The sequence below is a fragment of the Lutjanus erythropterus genome, chromosome 11, assembly GCF_056507025.1.
Source record: "Lutjanus erythropterus isolate fLutEry1 chromosome 11, fLutEry1.hap2, whole genome shotgun sequence".
NCBI classification, from domain to species: Eukaryota; Metazoa; Chordata; class Actinopteri; order Lutjaniformes; family Lutjanidae; genus Lutjanus; species Lutjanus erythropterus.
Genome location: NC_139327.1, coordinates 1,953,027 through 1,972,273, shown reverse-complemented (window position 1 = coordinate 1,972,273; position 19,247 = coordinate 1,953,027). Strand labels below are relative to the sequence as shown.

At 39.7% G+C, this 19,247-nt stretch overlaps 1 protein-coding gene across 3 annotated transcripts; it reads right to left on the bottom strand.

Moving 5' to 3' along the window:
* Nucleotides 1-4,106: 4,106 nt before the first annotated feature.
* LOC146318506 (mitochondrial fission factor homolog B-like) lies at nt 4,107-18,745 on the bottom strand. Of its 3 annotated transcripts, none has more exons than XM_084730413.1 (8): nt 18,611-18,745; nt 16,460-16,651; nt 14,876-15,000; nt 14,189-14,295; nt 10,671-10,862; nt 8,750-8,833; nt 4,524-4,593; nt 4,107-4,425 (listed from the first exon to the last, which is right to left on the bottom strand). In XM_084730413.1, the coding sequence occupies exons 2-8, from the start codon at nt 16,647-16,649 to the stop codon at nt 4,294-4,296; spliced, it is 900 nt and encodes a 299-aa protein (XP_084586539.1). In that variant the 5' UTR covers nt 16,650-16,651; nt 18,611-18,745; the 3' UTR covers nt 4,107-4,293. The 3 variants fall into 3 exon arrangements, with proteins under 3 accessions (XP_084586539.1, XP_084586540.1, XP_084586542.1); XM_084730414.1 differs by lacking the exon at nt 18,611-18,745 and adding an exon at nt 18,301-18,574; XM_084730416.1 differs by lacking the exon at nt 10,671-10,862.
* Nucleotides 18,746-19,247: the final 502 nt, after the last annotated feature.

Sequence of the window (19,247 nt, the reverse complement as noted above, 5' to 3'; positions counted from 1 at the left end):
AAACTACTCAGAGTATTAGTTACTTTTTAACCTTTGATGTTTAATCAGACTCTCCAGGATGTTGCAATGTTGATGAGTCATGCAAATTCAGCCAATCTCCATGAAGATTATTTTTGGGCTTTTGCCTTTACTTTGACAGTGACAGCTGACGATATGATAGGAAAGGAAACAGAGAGAGGGGATGACATGGACTGCAGGCAGGAGTTGAACCAGCAGCTGCTGCAGAGGACTGACAGCCTCAGTATGTGAGGCGCACGCTCTACCAACTGAGCTGAGGGGCACTCCTCAGTCTCCATGAAGTCTACATGACCTTTTCTACAAATCTGACCAATCATTGTAGCTTCCCATGTGTTCCACCAATCATAGAAACTCCCCACATAAATGTCACACATGGTGGTCTCGATGAACTGACTCAATATTTAATCATTATTTTTTTGTGGTTTTATTTCTTTCTTTTGTCAGGTTTTGTCACAGGTTACTGACATCAACGCTCTGTGCACTTTTATATTTTATCATTTTGTTCTTGCTGTTTTGACTGAGTTTGATCCCCCAAGTGCACAAATAAAGCAGACTTAATTAGAATTTTTCTAATCCCGAACACTCATAACAGAATGTGGTCTTAGTCTCCCTGAAACAAGTTGATTTTTGAATTATACTAAAAAAATCTGCAACTTATTTTGTTGCAATTTTAACTTACTCCTGCAATTTCATTGCAAAAGAATCTTAAAAACACTGCAACATGCATCACAATTTTTTTCAGAATAAAACAAAATTCTGTGGGAAGGATTACTGAGTCATTCAATCAAAGAGGTTTGTGTTTCTACAAATCTTCACCTACTTCCTGCTCTGTTCTGGTTGGTGGTCACTGTCACCACTACACACCTGAACCTGCTGCAGCATTTTGAGTTTTTATTTGTCTGTATGTCCTGGTTTTCATCAGCCTGCTTGTGACTGCAAGACTGTGTCTGCAAATAGCATTAATGGCTACAAAAATGAATAATTAATTAATTCAAATTGTACCCAGTATTCAATTATGATTTTAAAAGTAACTAACATAGTGAAATGCGTACTTATGTACGAGTAAAAGTACAGACATTAAAATATACTCAAGTTGAATTACCCAAAAAACTACTTAATTACATTGAGTATTTGTAATTAGTTACTTTCGGTTCAAACAAAGTAGATCTGGGGAATTAAGTGGATGTGCTGAGGGTGATAGTGTTAGTTGATTCAGAAAATGAAGGGAAATGAACTGATTGGTGGATTCACAGTTTGTAAACAACAGACTTTTTAATCATTGGGTTTGAGGGAAGGTATCAAGTATTTTCAAGTCAAGTTGAAAGTCACAAATTTGTCACAGACCACAGCTGTGGTAAGGATGAATTATTTGGAAACCAAAGGGAAGACGTGTGCCAAGAAGAATGTTGTATTCCTCAAACATGTAACCTGACAGTCTAATGTTGCACCTTTAATTATCAGGCTGCCTTGTCAATCATCAGAGCTTTATTTTAGACACATTTCCTCTCTTTATCCAGTGAGAACAAACCAGCAAACATCCTCAGAAGAACCATGAGGTCCTGTGAGCACTGCAATCTGATTCTGTGTTTGCATCAAAAACCAAAGCACACAGCACTGATCTGAAATACAAAATCTACTTTTATTAAATAAACATACAGCAATAACAGCACAGCCTTCAGAAAAATAAATACATCCACTCAGAGATGGACATGATGAGTTTAAAAAAAACCCTAGCAGGAGTTTCATCTCAACCAATCAAATGTGCACTGCAGACAGAAAAACACCATGCTCCAAAAATTATCACCACAAGTTTTCCACTGGTCTTCATGTACCTTTAAAACTGTGTCACTAAATTCTTCAGTAACATCATTATCACTCCTTCACCCCACAGCTGTTACACAGTCTAAATTAATCAACTAAAACTAAGCTTTAGATCTCATTTGACCTTTGAAATACACTCTTCTCACAGCTACACTCATTACACTGCATCTAAATACATCAGTCATCAAGTTCACAGAGTGAGTCCGGTTCTCCACCAGCCTAAACATGGAGTGCTGGGGATTTTTAAAAAATGTATTTTTAAGATGTTTTAAACTAAAATGCGTTATACAAGTTGTGAAGTCCTTTAAAGAATAACTCAGTGTGTAGGTTGTGTTAGGAACATTAGTGAGTTCACCGTTGAGAGAGACAGAAAGTGTGTGTGTGTGTGTGTGTGTGTGTGTGTGCTGTTCATCAGCCCTGACAACTCTTCTGGGAGAGATCCTGATTCGAACGATTATTTTCAGTCGATTAATTTCTCCATCAATGGTTTGTTTTAAAATGTCAGAAAACAGTGAAAAATGTCCAGCAATGTTTTCCAAAACCTAAGATGAGTTCAGTTTACTATCAGAGGGAAGTAAAAACACAAACAAACAAACAAAAACATATTTAAGAAGCTTAAATCAGAGGATTCTGACCTTTTCTCAAATTACTCAAACCAATTAATCGTTTATCAAAGAAATTGGTTGCCAAATAAATAAAAGATTCTGGAAAAAATTCTATGACTTTAAAGTTTCTATGTGCAGGTCACCCTTAATAGAGTATTTATATATATGTACTTATTGTGTCTCATTTATGAAGTAGGCTAAAAATGTCCTATATTTGTGTCCTGATGAGAGGAAATAAAGACAGTGAAATGGCCTGTTAACACTAGAGCTGCAACAGTTATTCAATTATCGCTAACTATTTTGATAATAAGTAAATTTTTAAGAAAAAAAGTCTACATTCTCTGATTTCAGCTTCTTAAATGTGAATATTTCCTGGTTTCTTTATGCCTCTCTGACAGCAAACTGAATATCTTTGAGTTGAGGACAAAACAAGACATTTGAGGGTGTCATCTTGGGCTTTGGGGAACACTGATAAACATTTTCATACTTTTCTAGCATACATTACATACATTTTATGAACCAAAAAAACTAATAAATTAATCGAGAAAATGATTGACAGATGAATCTGCAGTTTCAGACTTAGTTCACACTGTCAGAAACACAAATAGGAACACTACTTATTGATAAGGCCTATTTTGAATTGAGTCTCAATGGTTTGTCGTTTTTCTTAAAAATTGCGTGTCTGTTGTTGTTGTGGGAGCATCACTTTTCCTTAACACTGGAACTGTACTGACTGCTCTCAGTATCACAGCTGATGCAGTGGTCAACACTGGCGCCTCATAGCAACAAGGTTCTGGGTTCCAACCCGCTGGTTGGCTGGGTCTTTGATTTGCTCCAGTTCCCCCACAACCCTCAGGGAGAAGCAGGTGGAGCTGGTGAATGGATGATCTCTATATTAGCCCCTCTGTCCTTTTTACTGTCTGAGACTCCTCTGGTATTTACCAAGTGTTCCAAGTACCAGGTTTAGCTGAAGTGAGGATATTTTAGTGAGGTATTTAGGCCAAATTTTTCAGGGCTGAGTTTCAGGTTACATATTTGGCTTTTATGCTGCATTCAAATCCCATACTAAGAATTTTTACTTCTACAGCTGCTGTTACAAAGTACATACTGTTGTCTACAGTCTGCAGATCATAGCGTGAAATATTAAGCAAAAAGAAAAAGCAGAGGATTTGAATGCGGCATCAATGAGCTGTCACTTGTCTGTGTTCTCTCAGCAGTTCAGCTGAGGTGACGCATCTTCTGCTGTGCAGAGGATTGTGGGTCAGAACAGCCAGAAAAACATGCTGACTCATGCTGCAGAGTGTGACCAGATGCAGGACATCCTGTGTTTCTGGCATACTGCATTTGACATACTATATATTAGGACATACTCCATCTTTGTCTGGCATACTAAATAGTATGGTAGTATGAGTATTGGAACGCACCCTCTGTTTGAGATGAGGCTGCAGTTGAGGAGCAGAGCAGCAGGTTGACACAGTGATCCAGCCTCAGATGTCTGTGATCAATCAGCGTTCCCACAGACTGTGAAGAGATGTTGTCACTTATCTTTCTGTTGTACTCACTTTCCCAAAATTCCTCTGAGAAACCCTCAAAAATGTGTATGTACTAAAATATTGCTCTGGTGGGGGGGGGTTAGCTGAAGTTAGAGCTTCCTCATTAAACCCAAGCTGGGGTATATAGACCAGAATGCATTGCATTCCGTCCGTTGTTTCATTCTGGTCTACTTGCTGTTACTGTGGGCATCTCTGCCACTTCTACTATTCATTCCTCCCACCACAGTGATTGTGAGAAGAAGTCAGTCCATGTGTGAGTGAGTGAGTGAGTGTGTAAGTGTGTGTGCGAGTGTGTGTTATCTGCGGATCCATAGCCAAACGTTAAGCAGGCAGGCAGAGAAAAGCAGCGAGAACAAGACCACTTCTGTATTCCTCCGCTCAGCGTTGTGCCTCTCAAGGGCTGCCAGCCTGCGACTCATCTTCATCACCTACACAGTGAAACAGACAGACAGACAGGATAAGTGACAGTGAAAAAATGAGACAAACAATGAGACTAGCAATGAGACTGACAGAGAGGCACACTGACCTGTCTTCTTAGGATGATGAACTCAACTGCAGCACCACCCTCTTCTTCTGGGCTCCAGCTCTCCATCGCCCTGAGGACAGACAGACAGACAGACAGACAGACAGACAGACAGACAGGAGAAAAAGGCCAGTGAGAGAAAGACAGACAAATAGAGTAACCTCTGTATGATACGAGATACTTTATTAATCCCCCAGAGGATTGTTCTCTATGTGGAGTACAACCTAGTGAACATCATCATCATAATCGTGCAGACGAGCTCTGTCATAATAATTTTCATATTACTTCAGTACTATTGTACAAGAGCATGTATAGAAGAACCAAACTGAAACTGAACACCGTCCCACTGACTCTGAATGTAAAGCCAGGAGTGGAGCAGGATGTATTAAAGGCAGCAGTCTGAAAACCAACACCAGTTTTCACAACTTTCACATTCCTCTAAAGCAGTTGTTCCCAAACAGTGGGTCGGATACACAGGTGGGTCGCAGGAGAAGATTATATCTGCAGTTCACCTTTAATTAAGCATTTAAAATGTCTAGATTTTTTCATACATACATGCATGCATACATACACACAGACAGACAGACAGACAGACAGACAGACAGACAGACAGACATGCCCACATGTCACAGATGGGAACGGTGACTTGGACTCAAAGCACACTTAAGTCACACACACAGTAACTTGAGACTTGACTCAAACTCTCACTCGGATGTTTTTTCCCTCCCTTATTCATCAAACATAAACTGTCTCGGTTTCATTACACATCTGGCCACAGCTGACTGTCAGCTGGCAAGTTCACTTGCAGCTGCTGCTGTTAGTCACAACCTTTAGCTTTAATGACTTCACACAAGACCCTAACAAAATGAACAATTACAGTGATAAAGGCTACTCGTCAACAACATCAGACTTGCCTGAAAACACTCTACTCTACTCTAAATGTGAACATGATGTTCCTGTTGTCCCAGAAACTTGCACCAATTAATCGGCAATGCTCGGAATCTGGGCGGCTTTCACGTGACTGGCCCTGACCAGTGACCGGCTGGTCAGCGTCATATATCCGATTCTGTGCCGGTCATTGTCACACACATGTTGGTCACATCATGCATGCAGCAGACAAACTGACCGTGATATCAACACAGTGCTGATAACAGCTACACACTCTGATACATGTCTGCTTGAAGATGGTGTCAGCGACAGATTCCAAGAACAGGATAAAGAGAAGACAGACAGTCTACAATGAGACAGAGCAGCTGACAATGTCGCAAAACAGCCGTAAACTTTGTAGCTCTTCAGGCTAATGTTAGCCAGCAGCAGACTGCTGTTCACAGAGGGACACTTAAAATCTCACCTCCTGTTCTGGATGAAGAATAAACAACCTGTGTTGAAGTGTCTCCTCAAACATTTTCTCATCCAGATTCGTTTAACTTCTGTATCTGTTTTTCTCACGTCAAAGTTTTGCCGCAGCAAACTGTTGCACCGCAACATCTGCTTCCACAGGAGATCATGTGAAATCGCGTCCCGAGATCACGTTCACCCAATTCATAATCTTAATATAAAACTATAAGAAGGCCTGGCTGTAACCTGGAGGACTTTGGAGAAAATTTAAATAGTATTTAATGAATATTTAATAGTCAGTGTCTTATTATGAACATCTACTTTATTTTTTACAAGAAAAGTTGCAAAACTGTTTGTGAATGCTGTCAATTATACAGTTCTTAGAAAGACTGAAAATTGGAATCAGCCAAATAGGAATCAGCAGGTCAGACTCTTCAAAAAAAAAATCAGAAATCAGAATTGGCCAAGAAAATTTAAATCAGTGTATCTCTAGTTGTTTCACATGCAGATGAGATGATGAAATACAAAGCAGGAGCCTTGTTTGTCAGTCCAACCAGGATTTTGCAGGCTTTTTAGGGGATTACTGCATCCTAAAATGCCTGATTTCACAGCAGGTTTTCTACAAATACTGCCAATGTTTTCAGATGTTTTTTGAAAAGAAAATACAGGAACAAGTGAAAACTGCAAAAAAGTTGTGATTTTTTTTTATTCTTTTCATCATTTTTTGTATAATGCATTAAGAATCAAAGGCAACTTGTTCCAGTGAGAATGAAACCACACTGTGTTCTGAGTGTTCTATCTAACCTCAACAAAAAGGCTCAAGATTACAAAAATTCTAACAAAACATTCTTTAAATGTAATGAAGAAGTTCACTTAAGGGGTATTCCATCATTAAGCACAAATGTATTTGGAGCTCAAACTCAAAACCAGTACAAAAGTATTTTAAAAATGCACAGAAATGCAAAGTGCACAGAGCAACAGAGTATTGATAAAAGTCAATAACAATGATAAACCTCTTCACTGCCTGTGACAAAACAAAAAAAGCAAACAATTATGTAATATAATAATACTAATATAATAACAATAACATTATTATTATTGTTATTGTAAATGTAATGACTATTATTATTATTATTATTATTATTATTATTGTTGTTGTTGTTGTTGTTGTTGTTGTTGTTGTTGTTGTTGTTGTTGTTAACAGTATTATTATAAAAACAGCTGTTTCACTGAGACATACATGTATGATTTTAGCGTGGGAGACTGCTATGATAGCTGGAACTCACAGGAAACTGCAATGATTGGTCAAATTTTCAGAAAAGTTGCAGTTATTGGACAAAATTGCAAGGTTGTGCAGAATTCACATGATTGGCTGAATTTGTGTTAATTGTTGTGATCATAACATCATAACCTCCTTCCTGGAGGGACTGATTTATACAATAAAATTCAGCATGACTTAAGTTGAAAACCAAGTGTAAGTAGTTATTTATAACCTTACTTTGACTAAGCAAAGTCTGAACTTGACTTAAAGGGACAGTTCACCCCAAAATCAAAAATACATACTTTTCCTCTGGCATGTAATACTAATAATCAAGTAGGATCATTTTGTTGCAGAGTTTTGGAGATATGCTCAGTATCTTTTCTGAATTGAACTTAAGCACACTGTTGCAATTTATCTTAAGACTAAGTTCACACACAATACTAAAAACATTTTTTATAAATGAGGCCCAGTTGGAAGACTGTTTTGAGTTTAAGTCTCATCAGATGTAAAAACACTGCCAGCCAGTAATACTACAGTATGAGACAGAGTTTTATGCCTAACCCTAACCCTATTATCACAGGAACAGTTATTTTATTCTCCTCAAACTATCCAGGAATGTGTTATTGCAGTGACTTCTGTGTCGTGTTCAGCCAGACAGTCCTGAGGCGTCTGCACTCATCTCACTAACATGACTGAGGCAGCTGTGTTTTGTCACACAGTGCTGATGTCAGCCTGAACCTCTGTTCTGAAACACTAACACTGCCATCATAAATCACTCATCATCTACACCAGTCATTCTCAAACACTGGGTCGTGACCCCCAGGTGGGTCACAGGACTGTTTATCTGGGTCACCAAATAAATAAAAGATTATGGGAGAAATTCTGCTAATTTAAGATTGATATCTTCAGTTCAACTTTAATAAAGTATTCAAAATGTTTATATTATATAAATGTATGTAGTTATTGTGTCTCATTTATGAACTCGGCTATAAACGTCTTATATTGGTTTCGTGATGAGAGGAAATAAAAACAGTAAGATGGCCTGTTAACACTAGAGCCGCAACGATTATTCAATTATCAATTGATTATCGATTTAATTGCAAACTATTTTGATAATCAATTCATTGGTCTGAGTATTTTTTTTTCTTGTTTCTTTACTCCTTTAGGACAGAAAACTGAATATCTTTGAGTTCAGGACATAAGACATTTGAGGACGACATGTTGGACTTTGAGAAACACTGAAAACATTTTTCACCATTTTCTGATACGTTAAAACAAACAACTATTCATTACTTGAGAAACTAAGCGTTTAATCAGCTATGAAAATAATTATTTAGTTGCAGGCTCAGTGGTTTGTCATTGTTAAGACGTGGGTCGCCAGATTTGATCTAAATGCTGATGCTTCACTTTGTTTTAGACCATGTTACAGTTGGTCACACGAATGAACATTTCACCTAGCTGTACCAAGATAGCCACTCATGTGGCATCATGAGTCTATGATTCCTTAGACTGCATCCAGCAGACTCACAGCTGGAGTGCACAAGTCACTCCAACACAACAAAATGTGCTCAGCAGTTTGTCTGAGTGTGGTAGTTTGGAAGGATTAACAAGCAGTTTTGCTTTCAGTCACCTGTTGTTGCTGTGCTCCACGTGTGCTGCAGCAGGGACCTGGGTCAGGACTCTGGCTGGTGGCGGCTTCTCTTGGATGGTAAATCTTTACTCCAATAGGACAAAAAGAGAGACTGCAGTCTGCCCGGTGGGCCTCCAACAATATCACAGCTTGGGACAATGCACACGTTTTTAGTGGATAGCGAGGGGCGATGTTAGATGAGAGCGAAGCACATGATGATAGCGGGACGTACCAACTACTAGCAGTGAGTAAAGCTGCATCAGTCCTGAGCAGATGTTGGTTAAAGATTTGACACCACAGAGCCAAATGTTAAAGCAAAGCAGGTGCAGGTTGTATTAGTCCACAGGCAGCAGCTGGTTGGTTCACTGAGAAAATGATTGAGTTAGTAATTCTTAGCTGTATACAGCCACATTAAGGTGAAAGCTGCTTCTTCTAATGTTCAAAGGGACAAAGTGCCATAGACAGCCAGAGCAGAACGACATGAACCAAAGAGAAACAGGAGTGAGAGCTCGCTGGGTGCTGCAGGATGGAAGCTGATGCTCAAGATCAAAATAGATGGAAGAAGACTGCATTCAAGAAGAGACAACTGGCCACAAGGAGATACAAGCGGGAAAGTAAATCTCACTTAATAACAAATGAGAGCGAAGCATGAGGATAAATAATGTTTTGTTTTTTACACTGGTTCTCTTCTGGGAACCACTGATTTGTTTTAGCCAAGCAGCGAACAATTAGTCCAAAGAACCACATGTGCCATCAAGCACTCACATGATCCAGTCCCTCCAGGATTTCATAGGCTGTTTTTGAGATTGTCGCGGCCTAAAATGCCTCATTTCGTGGAAGCTTTTTTCTAAAAAATTGCGATGCATGTTGAGATGTTTTTAGGGTTTTTTTTGCAATGAAATTGTGGGAGCAAGTGGTAATTGCAAAAGAAAGTTGAATTTTTTTTTTTTTTTTTTACATACAATTCATTACAATCAAAGGCAACTTGTTCCAGTGAGAACAAAACCTCACCATATGGCTATGGCTCAGTTGGTAGGGTGGGCGCCCCCTGTATTGAGGCTGTCAGTCCTCTGCAGCAGCTGCTAGTTCGACTCCCACCTGCGGCCCATTTAAATCTGCTTTATTTGTAGATAAAAAGCGTGCAGTGTTGATAAATGTCAATAACAGTGACAAACCCTGTTTATTTCATTAGTTGTGACAAACTAAAAAATATTACATTTACATTTATGCATTTAGCAGACGCCTTTATCCAAAGCGACTTACAAAAAGAGGATTAACAATCAAGCTACATAGAAGAGGCCCTAGAAGAGTATCGCTAGATCAGGACAGGAGATGCTCTCTGAAGAGCTGGGTCTTCAGGAGCTTTTTGAAGGCAGAGAGGGACGCCCCTGCTCTGGTAGCGCTTGGTAGGTCATTCCACCAGCGTGGCACAACGCATGAAAAGAGTCTGGATTGTCTTGTGCGAGGTGCTGGGACAGCCAGGCGGCTTTCCTTTGATGACCGGAGTTGCAGAGGGGTAACATGAGCTTTAAGAGGGGTAACATGAGCTTTAATATAGTATAATATATAGATAACATTATATAATATATATATATTATCTAAAAGAATATAAAACAAAACATTGACTGGGTTCTGACTGAGATGTACGTTTGATGTCAAATTTGTCGAAAAAGCTGCAGAGTTTGAACAAAACTGCAAGGCTGCACAGAATTCACAGGAATTAGTTGAATTTGCGTGAATTACAACTTCCTGGAGGGACTGATAATGATAAAGTTTAAAGGAGCTGCTACAAATTTTTATGTTAAAGATGTAGCTTCCACAAGTAGATCATTCCACACACTGAAAATCATGTTCTTTTTGGACTAATTTTGAGGTGAATCCCTGCATTATGTGGGACAGATGAGGGGTCATTGATTCAGACCTGTACTTCTGGCTGACCGTCTGCAGGAGGCGCTGTGAGGCCTGCAGGCCCAGCTGCTTGGCCGCCTGCAGAAAGGACTGTGGGGACATGAGGTTGATGGGGGTAGAGAGGAGAGGCTGGGCCTGAGGGTCGATGGTTTGGACAGAATGAGAAGCAGTGGACTGCTGGTGGAGAGGATGGCCTGAACGTCTACTGCAGGAGCCCAGAGGGGAGGAGGTGGAGAGGAAAGAGCAGAATTCAATTAAATACATGAGACAAGGGAAAGAATCAGTGAGCACTGCAGGAAAGGATAGCAGGGATGAGATGGGTAGAGGACCGTAGAAAATAGGAAGAGGAAAGGAAAAGGAAAGGTGGAGAGAAGAAATGAAAGTGCAGGTTTTTGAGGTGAGGGACAGAGAGAGACAGCGCAAAAATTACTGTGTGTCTAGGAGGTATAGCCTAATATATGTTTTTGAGTCTCTTTATTGGATTTTTGGTTTTAGAGGAGACCTCTGCACTGGATGCCTGCTCTTAGTTAGGCCTGGGTATCATTTAAACATTTTGTGGCAAAATGATACTAGAGTTTCCATGATGATACCAAAGTTACTGAAGACTTTCCTCCATTTAAAAGAAGCTGCTCAGTGCATCAGTGTCATCTAGTAAACAAGCCCAGTACTGAACTGTCTATTTATGAGTCATAAGAAATCATTAATAATCTTATAGAAGGTGCAGATGTTCAGAACTGTTAAATTGAGCAAAATGTGAATGGAGTTTGGCAGACAGTGAGACAGGCAGACACTTAGCTCATCAACCAGAGAGTGTTATTTCAGAGCACTGGGCTATCGTTTTCAGGACAACAGGCTAAACTTCACATTAACAGACAACTGACAGTTACAAACAGCCAATCAACTTACAGTGGAGGACTCAGTGTAATTTGTTATTGTCCATTTACAAGGCCGCGTGTGTTCTGCAGTCTGCCTGTCTCTGCTGTGTCTGGGGAAGAGAGGATGGGGGGAAACAACTCGCTCCAACCACAGATCGTATATTAAATTGGATTACAACCTATTTAATATACAGTCTGTGGCTCCAACTTGCTATTTGGACTGTGTACTAATTTTTCCACATGCAATGCCTAAAAACGGTTCCTTTCATGAATAAGGAAAAACAAAAGTAGCAGATAGCAGAATAGCAGAATCAAACTAGCCATCACTTAGCTAACTAGCAACCAACTGCAAATTAGACTTGCTTTCTTGTTCTATTTAGATCCCTGTGTTCCTTCTAGACTAACTCCAAACTGCTGTCAAGAATTTGATGGTGTCAAAGGGGCGTGTTACTGACTTTTCACACAAATATCAGTTTACTCTTCTGAAGGGGGTTCTACTCCGCCTGAAAACCTATAGAATTTCTTTGAAGAAAATAATCTGAATGTCACTGTCATCTTAAATTTGTCTTGACTCTTAAAAACAAACAGCTGCATTACACACTGGTGGAGTTTCAAAGGCATGGGTGTTTTTGTGTTTGTGGGAAATGTAGGACCTAGTGTTTCAAGAGATTGACCCATACTTCTGACTCAAAGTCAAGGTATTCCAGCCTCTGCAGCTCGGGTTTGACCTTTTCTTAATTTCTCTTTAGCAAGTCCCCCAACCCTATGACAGTGTCATATTAAAATCAGTGTAATACCCCTTTGATTTACAGGTGTTGCTTTCAAGGTGACCTGAAGTCTTCATTCATTCATTTTCTGTAACCGCTTATTCCGTAAGGGTCGTGGGCTGCTGGAGTCTATCCCAGCTGACATTGGGCGAGAGGCGGGGTTCACCCTGGACAAGTCACCAGTTCATCACAGGGCTGACACATGACAGACAATCACTCACACTCACATTAACACCTACGGGCAATTTAGAGTCACCAGTTAACCTAGCATGCATGTCTTTGGACTGTGGGAGGAAGCCAGAGAACCTGGAGAGAACCCACACAGACACGGAGAGAACATGCAAACTCCACACAGAAAGGCCCTGCCGCACCAAGCTGGAGGATTCAAACTCAGGACCTTCTTGCTGTGAGGCGGCAGTGCTAACCACTGCACCACCGTGCCGCCCGACCTGTCTTTTGCAGCTTATTGAAGGGTTCACACCACAGCTGCAACAATTAATCGATTGATTGATTATTAATCAACTATTACACCAACTATTTTGATAATTATCGCTTTTGAGTCATTTTTCAAGAAAAAATTGTGAAAAATGTGAATATTTTCTGGTTTGTTTACTCCTCTATGGCAGTAAACTGAATATCTTTGAGTTGTGGACAAAACGAGAACTTTAAGGACATCATCTTGGGCTTTGGAAAACACTGATCAACTGATCACCCTGACAAAAACACTGATAGGAATGCTAGATCCCCCCCACTCCAACCTCTCAGACCAGCTTTGAAGCTGGAATGGATTATAGCTTTGAGAAGACCACAGGAAGAGAAGAAGAGAGCTGCGATAAGAGCCGTGTTCAGCAGCTCAGATAAGGCTGCTCCCCGCTCAGTCAGGAAAAAGACACAGGTGAAATGGGTAATGGGCTGGCTAAGAAACAAGAAACCAGAGACTGTTGTGGGCCCATAGAGACCTGCTCCACCACAATATCCTGGACTGGGACTCTGGCAGGACAAGCGGAGGAGGACACTGTGTTTACATCAATGATCGTTTGTGCTCACACACAGTCACAGCTGACAGTCAATATTTCAAATATGTGGAACTCTTAAGGTGTTGACCATTATATCATCATCATGTTGTTGCTGCTGTTTACATTCAACCTGATACAAATGCAAAAAATGACATACAGAATTATTCCCTGAGTGTTTACATCTATATGTATATAAATAATTGTTTAAATCATTTTACTTTATTTAATCCATATTAAAACCTTGTCTGGAATCACTGAGAAGAGGAGCATCTCCTGTGGTTACTGTAGACTGAGGCACTATTTGGCCTCATTACAGGCTCAACTCTAGGTTACTACATTTGTCTTGTGGCACTTTTCCCTCCCTCTGTTTTCCCATTTTAACTGTAAGAGATTGACTAAGATTCACTGACATGATACATGTACATGATAAAAAGCCAACAGCACACAAAAGCTAATAGACCCTCTGGTTGTGTGAATCTCAGCGACAGGTTTCCAATGAAGAAGTGAGACCCACAGCTGCTCATTTGAGTGGGTCTGTGCTTTTTTTTTTAAACAAACTGTGGTGTCATATGGTTATACTACTATATATTAATAAATAGGTAATGCTGCATTGTAAGACTGACAGATAATAGATAGATAATTCCTGAATTCTGCTCATATATAGAGAGCAGCACAACAGACTAACATACACACATGTAACATACACTGGTCACATCTCCACAGAGATTAACACTCTAGTAGTTTTAGTTATTACTTTGGTCTGGATCTGGTTGTCTGAACGCTGCGGGGAGAAAACTCGCTTTGCTGAGACAATGTGATTTTACTGCATCATGGATGCAGGACTGAGCAACATGGCTGTCTGACAGTACTTACGAGCTGGACGGGTGTCTGGGCAGTGCTAGCGCCTGCTTCAGCTGGGTGGGTGTGCCGGGTGGTGTCCTGCCAAAGCTTTGGTCACTGTAAGATCTCCGTATGGGACTCTGTCAAACAGAAGGAGACAAACCAGGCAGGGAAATGTCTTTACAGCTGTGACACATCTAAACTGCTCTTTATAATAGGAGACAAAAACCAGAAAAGATGTCGGCATGTAGTTTGACATCAGTGTGGGACGACAGAACAGACCAACAAAATTCTGTGCAGAGCCTGAAGAGGTGGAGCTAATATAATGACCTATGTGGGCAGCCTCTCCATCACATTTAAGCTACTGAAATCATGACAACTGATATGTTGCTTCTGTATTATTTTTTTTTCTTAAGTCTGTTTATGTTTTAGCTGTTTTGATTTCAAACACAATGTGTCAGGACAGCTGTAGTTTATCGTCCCCCAAACTCCTCCTGTCCCCATGTTGAAGAGATAAGAACTGCTAACAGCTCCTGATGGTCACAGCAGCACCTTGATACACCATGGTAACTTACTGTCCTCTGTGTGTGAGTGCTTTGGATAGAACCACTGTCCAAACACAGCAAGCCAATGTTAACAAGTGCCACATTTTGCCCACTCACTGTAGAAACTACTCCAGCTGGTCTCATTACAGCAGACCTCATATTTAAATGGGAGTACCTGCAGTGTTTCTCTGTAGAAGACTTCGCCACATGGACTCTCCCAGCACGGCTCCAAACCCAGAGGACCACAGATGGTGGGTTTGGACGGGGCAAACAGAGGTCTGGGGTTCATATCAGGGGCTTCTGTGGGCGACAAACTAATGTTTACTGTCTACTGTGTTGGAGAGGATCAGTGAAGATATCTGAAAGAATAAAATGTAAATGGTGGGACAGAATTTCTTTTTTCTTTTAGTGTTTTTTCTTTCTGTAAGTACTGTCAGTGTTATTGTCTAAGGCTGCAAATCCCAAACTTAAGAATGCTACGGCCTACTTTGTCATATCAAAATCTTCTGAGGCCCACCCAAATCTAATCACAACTCTCATCAACACGAGTCTAATCGTACCAAAAACAGCATGTGTGTTGTGGTGTTAATGTGACAATTTAATGAAGAATTTCAGATAATAATAATAATAAATATGTTTTGAAAAAAAACTGAAGCTAAACAAATAAGAAATGATGAAATGATGAGAAGCACAGACTGTATCTGTTTCAGGTCTCAACTACATGGATCCACTTTAATACAATTTGGACAACAAACATGGGAAAGCAGGTTTCGACAGCTGTAGTAGCCACAGCAGTAGACTGTGTTACTAGTTACTAGTGTTGCACAGTGTTCAGACATACATGATTCTGTTACTTACCCACTGTCTTAGTGTGTTATTAACACAGTTATAAAGTGACAGTCTGCTGCACAATTGTGGAGTAGCATGACATAAAAGTGAGTGTGTGTTGTTCAATACATTACAATCTAAAGATCTGACTTATTGTGCATGATTGTCCACGTTTTCTTGTAAAATATCTGCTGTAATCTGTAACACTAGTGTTGTCAAGAGTTTATCAATCGTTGGGAAGGTTTCCATCCCTTGTTCCAACAACAGAATTAGGAAATCAGATCTAATTCTGGTTAGTAAAGCAGAGACAATCAATTAATATTTATTGAAAAGCCGAATCCTTAACATACTTTTCATGGTGGAGAAAAAGATCCCGAATAACTGTTTGTGACTCTACTCCTTTTTGTCAGGTCTGTCTGAGTACTTTTACACTAACTTATTTCCCTGGATTTGTGTGTAGCCTTTTTTCAGTTTTCAGTGGAGCAACATTTTCTGAACTTTTCCAAACTTAAATGATGAATGTATCTAAGGCTGCAACTAATGATTATTTTCATAGTTTAACAGATTATTTTCTTGATCAATCAAGTAATAATTGTTTGCTTTAAGATGTATGAAAATAGTGAAAAATGTTGATTAGTGTTTCCCAAAGCCCAAGATGACATCCTAAAATGTAGTGTTTTACTCATATATTCAGTTTACTGTCATAGAGAAGTAAAGAAAATAAAAAAAATAAGAATATGAATATTTAAGAAGCTGAAATCAGAGAATTTGACTTTTTTCTTCAAAAACTACTCAAATTGATTAATTATCAATTTTCAAAATAGTTGCTGATTCATTTAATAATTGATTCATCATTTCACTGTGTCAAACAATGGAAGCTCCTACACTCTCCATACATTGCTCAGCAGTTTAAAAACATTCGAGAACCTACCTGTGTATGTTAACCTGTCAGGGACATGCATGGTGTAAATAGGTGGAGGCTCCTTTAACTTTCTTGTGGCCTCCTCTCCCTCATCCTCCCGCCACTGCTGCCCCAGGCCGACACTAAGGTGCTCCGGGATACGCATATTGTGGCTGATGACCTCCATGAAGGCCGGATCACCACCAGGGACATGGGACATCTCTTTTGGGTACAAAAGAAATGACGACAAATGATTAAACACAGTAACAGTAGTTCATAAAATAAGGTCTGCGGATTACGTTGGGTGCCATTTAGTCCCATTATATTGGAGAGAAGGCAGACATCTAGACAGATAAAAAGCACAGCCAGGGGAAAATGCATTTCTGATTTTGGGTGAACTGTGCCTTTAAATGAACGGATTATACATGTTCCAATCAGTTCAGAAAAATGGGCGTGGCTGCATTCTGTTCTCAGAGCCACGCTGCAGAACTTCCTGAGGAAAATATTCAAGCTCCTGAAGAGAAAACACACAGGTATTTAACTCCACCATCACTCAAAAACTCAAAAAGAAAGAAGGGTCATTACATCACCAACAAGAAGAAGATGGAAGATGGAAGATGCAATGTCAATCATACTGTTTGAAAACCACCAGCAAATAAACAAATGTGCACATTTAGAAAAACTGGTCAGTATATTATTTTCCTCTTTTGGATACATTTCTCAGACGATCTGTATGTTGTGTTTTAAGCTACACACTGCAGCAAGAGTGGCCCAAATCATATACATATATATATATATATATATATATATATATATATATATATATATATATATATATATTTTTTTTTTTTTTTTTTTTTTTTGCTCATATGTGACCCAGATCTGTTTTTCTCATGACACTGTGACAGTACACATTGAATCTGATCTTTTCAAATTAGGTTTCATGAGGGCCTAAATCAGATACAGCTCAAGTTTTTTTTTTGCCATGTGACCTCAGTGTGAACACTCATATCAAAATTCATGGGACTTTTAAGTATGTCATGAAGTCCTGAAGTGTCTTTAAAGACTCTTCTGGAAAGGAGCTGCTAGACATAGTTAAAAGTAGCCCTCGATTTCCTGAAATGTTGAATTAAATCTGTTTCTTTGAAGCAATTCACATTAAAGGGGTAGCTCACCCAAAAATAAAAATGAAAATGCTAATGCTGATTGAAAGTCAGATTTAGATTTTTAATCCACAAAGCACTGCTGGAGTTTCACAGGAAAACAGCCTGACTGAAAAGCACTCCTGGCTCTGACTATGCATTCACACACACCTCCATGCAGAAGTTACAGCCATCGCTCCACAAAAAGCTGTACTTTATTTTTCTCTTTCTCTTCATCCTCAATATCATCTGCTCACAGATGCTCTGACTTTCACTGCTCATCAGCCTAAAAATGAAACCGTAAATGCTGACCTCACTGGTCTCCATGGTTACTTTCGTATGACAGCATGCTGCGTGTGAGGGCTTTGTTATTGTTCTTTTGCGCATGCGGGTCAATTCACGACCAGTCCACACTGGAATGGAATGGACAGACAAACAAAAGATCTGATCTGAGAAATAAATGAGAATTGAGCACTACTTGCTTGTTCCTTCATGCATCCCTCGTGTGTTTCAACAGAACTGTCACCAAAGCAAGAGAGAGCACAGGATGTTCATTAATGACGTCAGGACTCTTACTTCATTTTCCTTCCAGACTGATGGACCACACGCACACTTTGTAGTGAAGTCGCATGTCTGTCCACTGACATCATGACATCTCAAACGTTAACTGTTCAACTTCTCTTAACTCGATAAACACACGCTGTCACACCACTTTACAAAACGACTTACTAGCATTAAGTTAGCTTAGCCTTTGCTATCTGCTGACAGTGTGTGTATCAGTGGAGATGTAGCGACACATGCAGCATTTCCAACACCACTGTTTAGTTTACCTACATGCAGATAAGCTCATGATTGTTATCAATCAGCCGACTAGCTTAGCGAGCTAACGTTAGCTACCAGGCAACAGGTTGCTGACAGAAGCAACAGAAGGTCAAACTCCACAACTGACGACAGGACTCAGAAATATGATGAGAGACATTAAGTCTAAGTTCTGTTTGAAAGGAAGACACGCGTGAAGTAACAGTAACAGATAACAGACCTTGATTTAGGAGTGCAAAGTGACGCTTACTTCTTCTTCTTCTTTAGATTTAATGGTGGACTACAATCCAACATTAAAGGTGCATGACGCCCCCTACTGTCCCGAAGCGTGTAACACCAGGACTTTACAAAGAACTACAGTTTGTCTGAACTGTTTAAACATGCTTCTTGAAACTGAAGTGAAGTTTCTCAAAAATCAAAACACAAAATTGAAGAATTCTCTCTTCTCAAAACAGATTATTTCCACCAAAATTATACACACAACTGCTGTGTGAATATCTCTCAGAGCATCCAGTTAAACGCAGCTGTGATCAATTTAAAACACAGCTGTTTAGAGCTGATGTGGGCAAAATGTGGCCTGGGGGCTGGATGCAGCCCACTGAGAGGTTTCATGTGGCCCTCAAGATCACCAGCAATTAAAAATCTAGCAAAGACAGTCAGTAGCATTTTGCTTATCATTAAACCATTATCAGAGCTTTATTTTGAAAGGGGTCAGTGCCGTGTTCATTGCTAATGATAATGAAATGTATCTTTTATATTAAACTGTAACTTTATTCACTCAGTGCTGTACATCCATGTTGTTTATGTTCTGCTTTCACTGCTACTATTGTTGCAGACTGCATGTAGTATGCATGGTA

Excerpts from the sequence above, each read along its gene's own strand:
- LOC146318506 (XM_084730413.1), bottom strand. The coding sequence starts at position 16,649 with ATGTCCCATGTCCCTGGTGGTGATCCGGCCTTCATGGAGGTCATCAGC. Across the intron at positions 8,834-10,670 it reads ACGGTCAGCCAGAAGTACAG|ATTTACCATCCAAGAGAAGC; the intron begins GTCTGAATCAAT and ends ATTGGAGTAAAG. Across the intron at positions 4,426-4,523 it reads TCATCATCCTAAGAAGACAG|GTGATGAAGATGAGTCGCAG; the intron begins GTCAGTGTGCCT and ends TTCACTGTGTAG.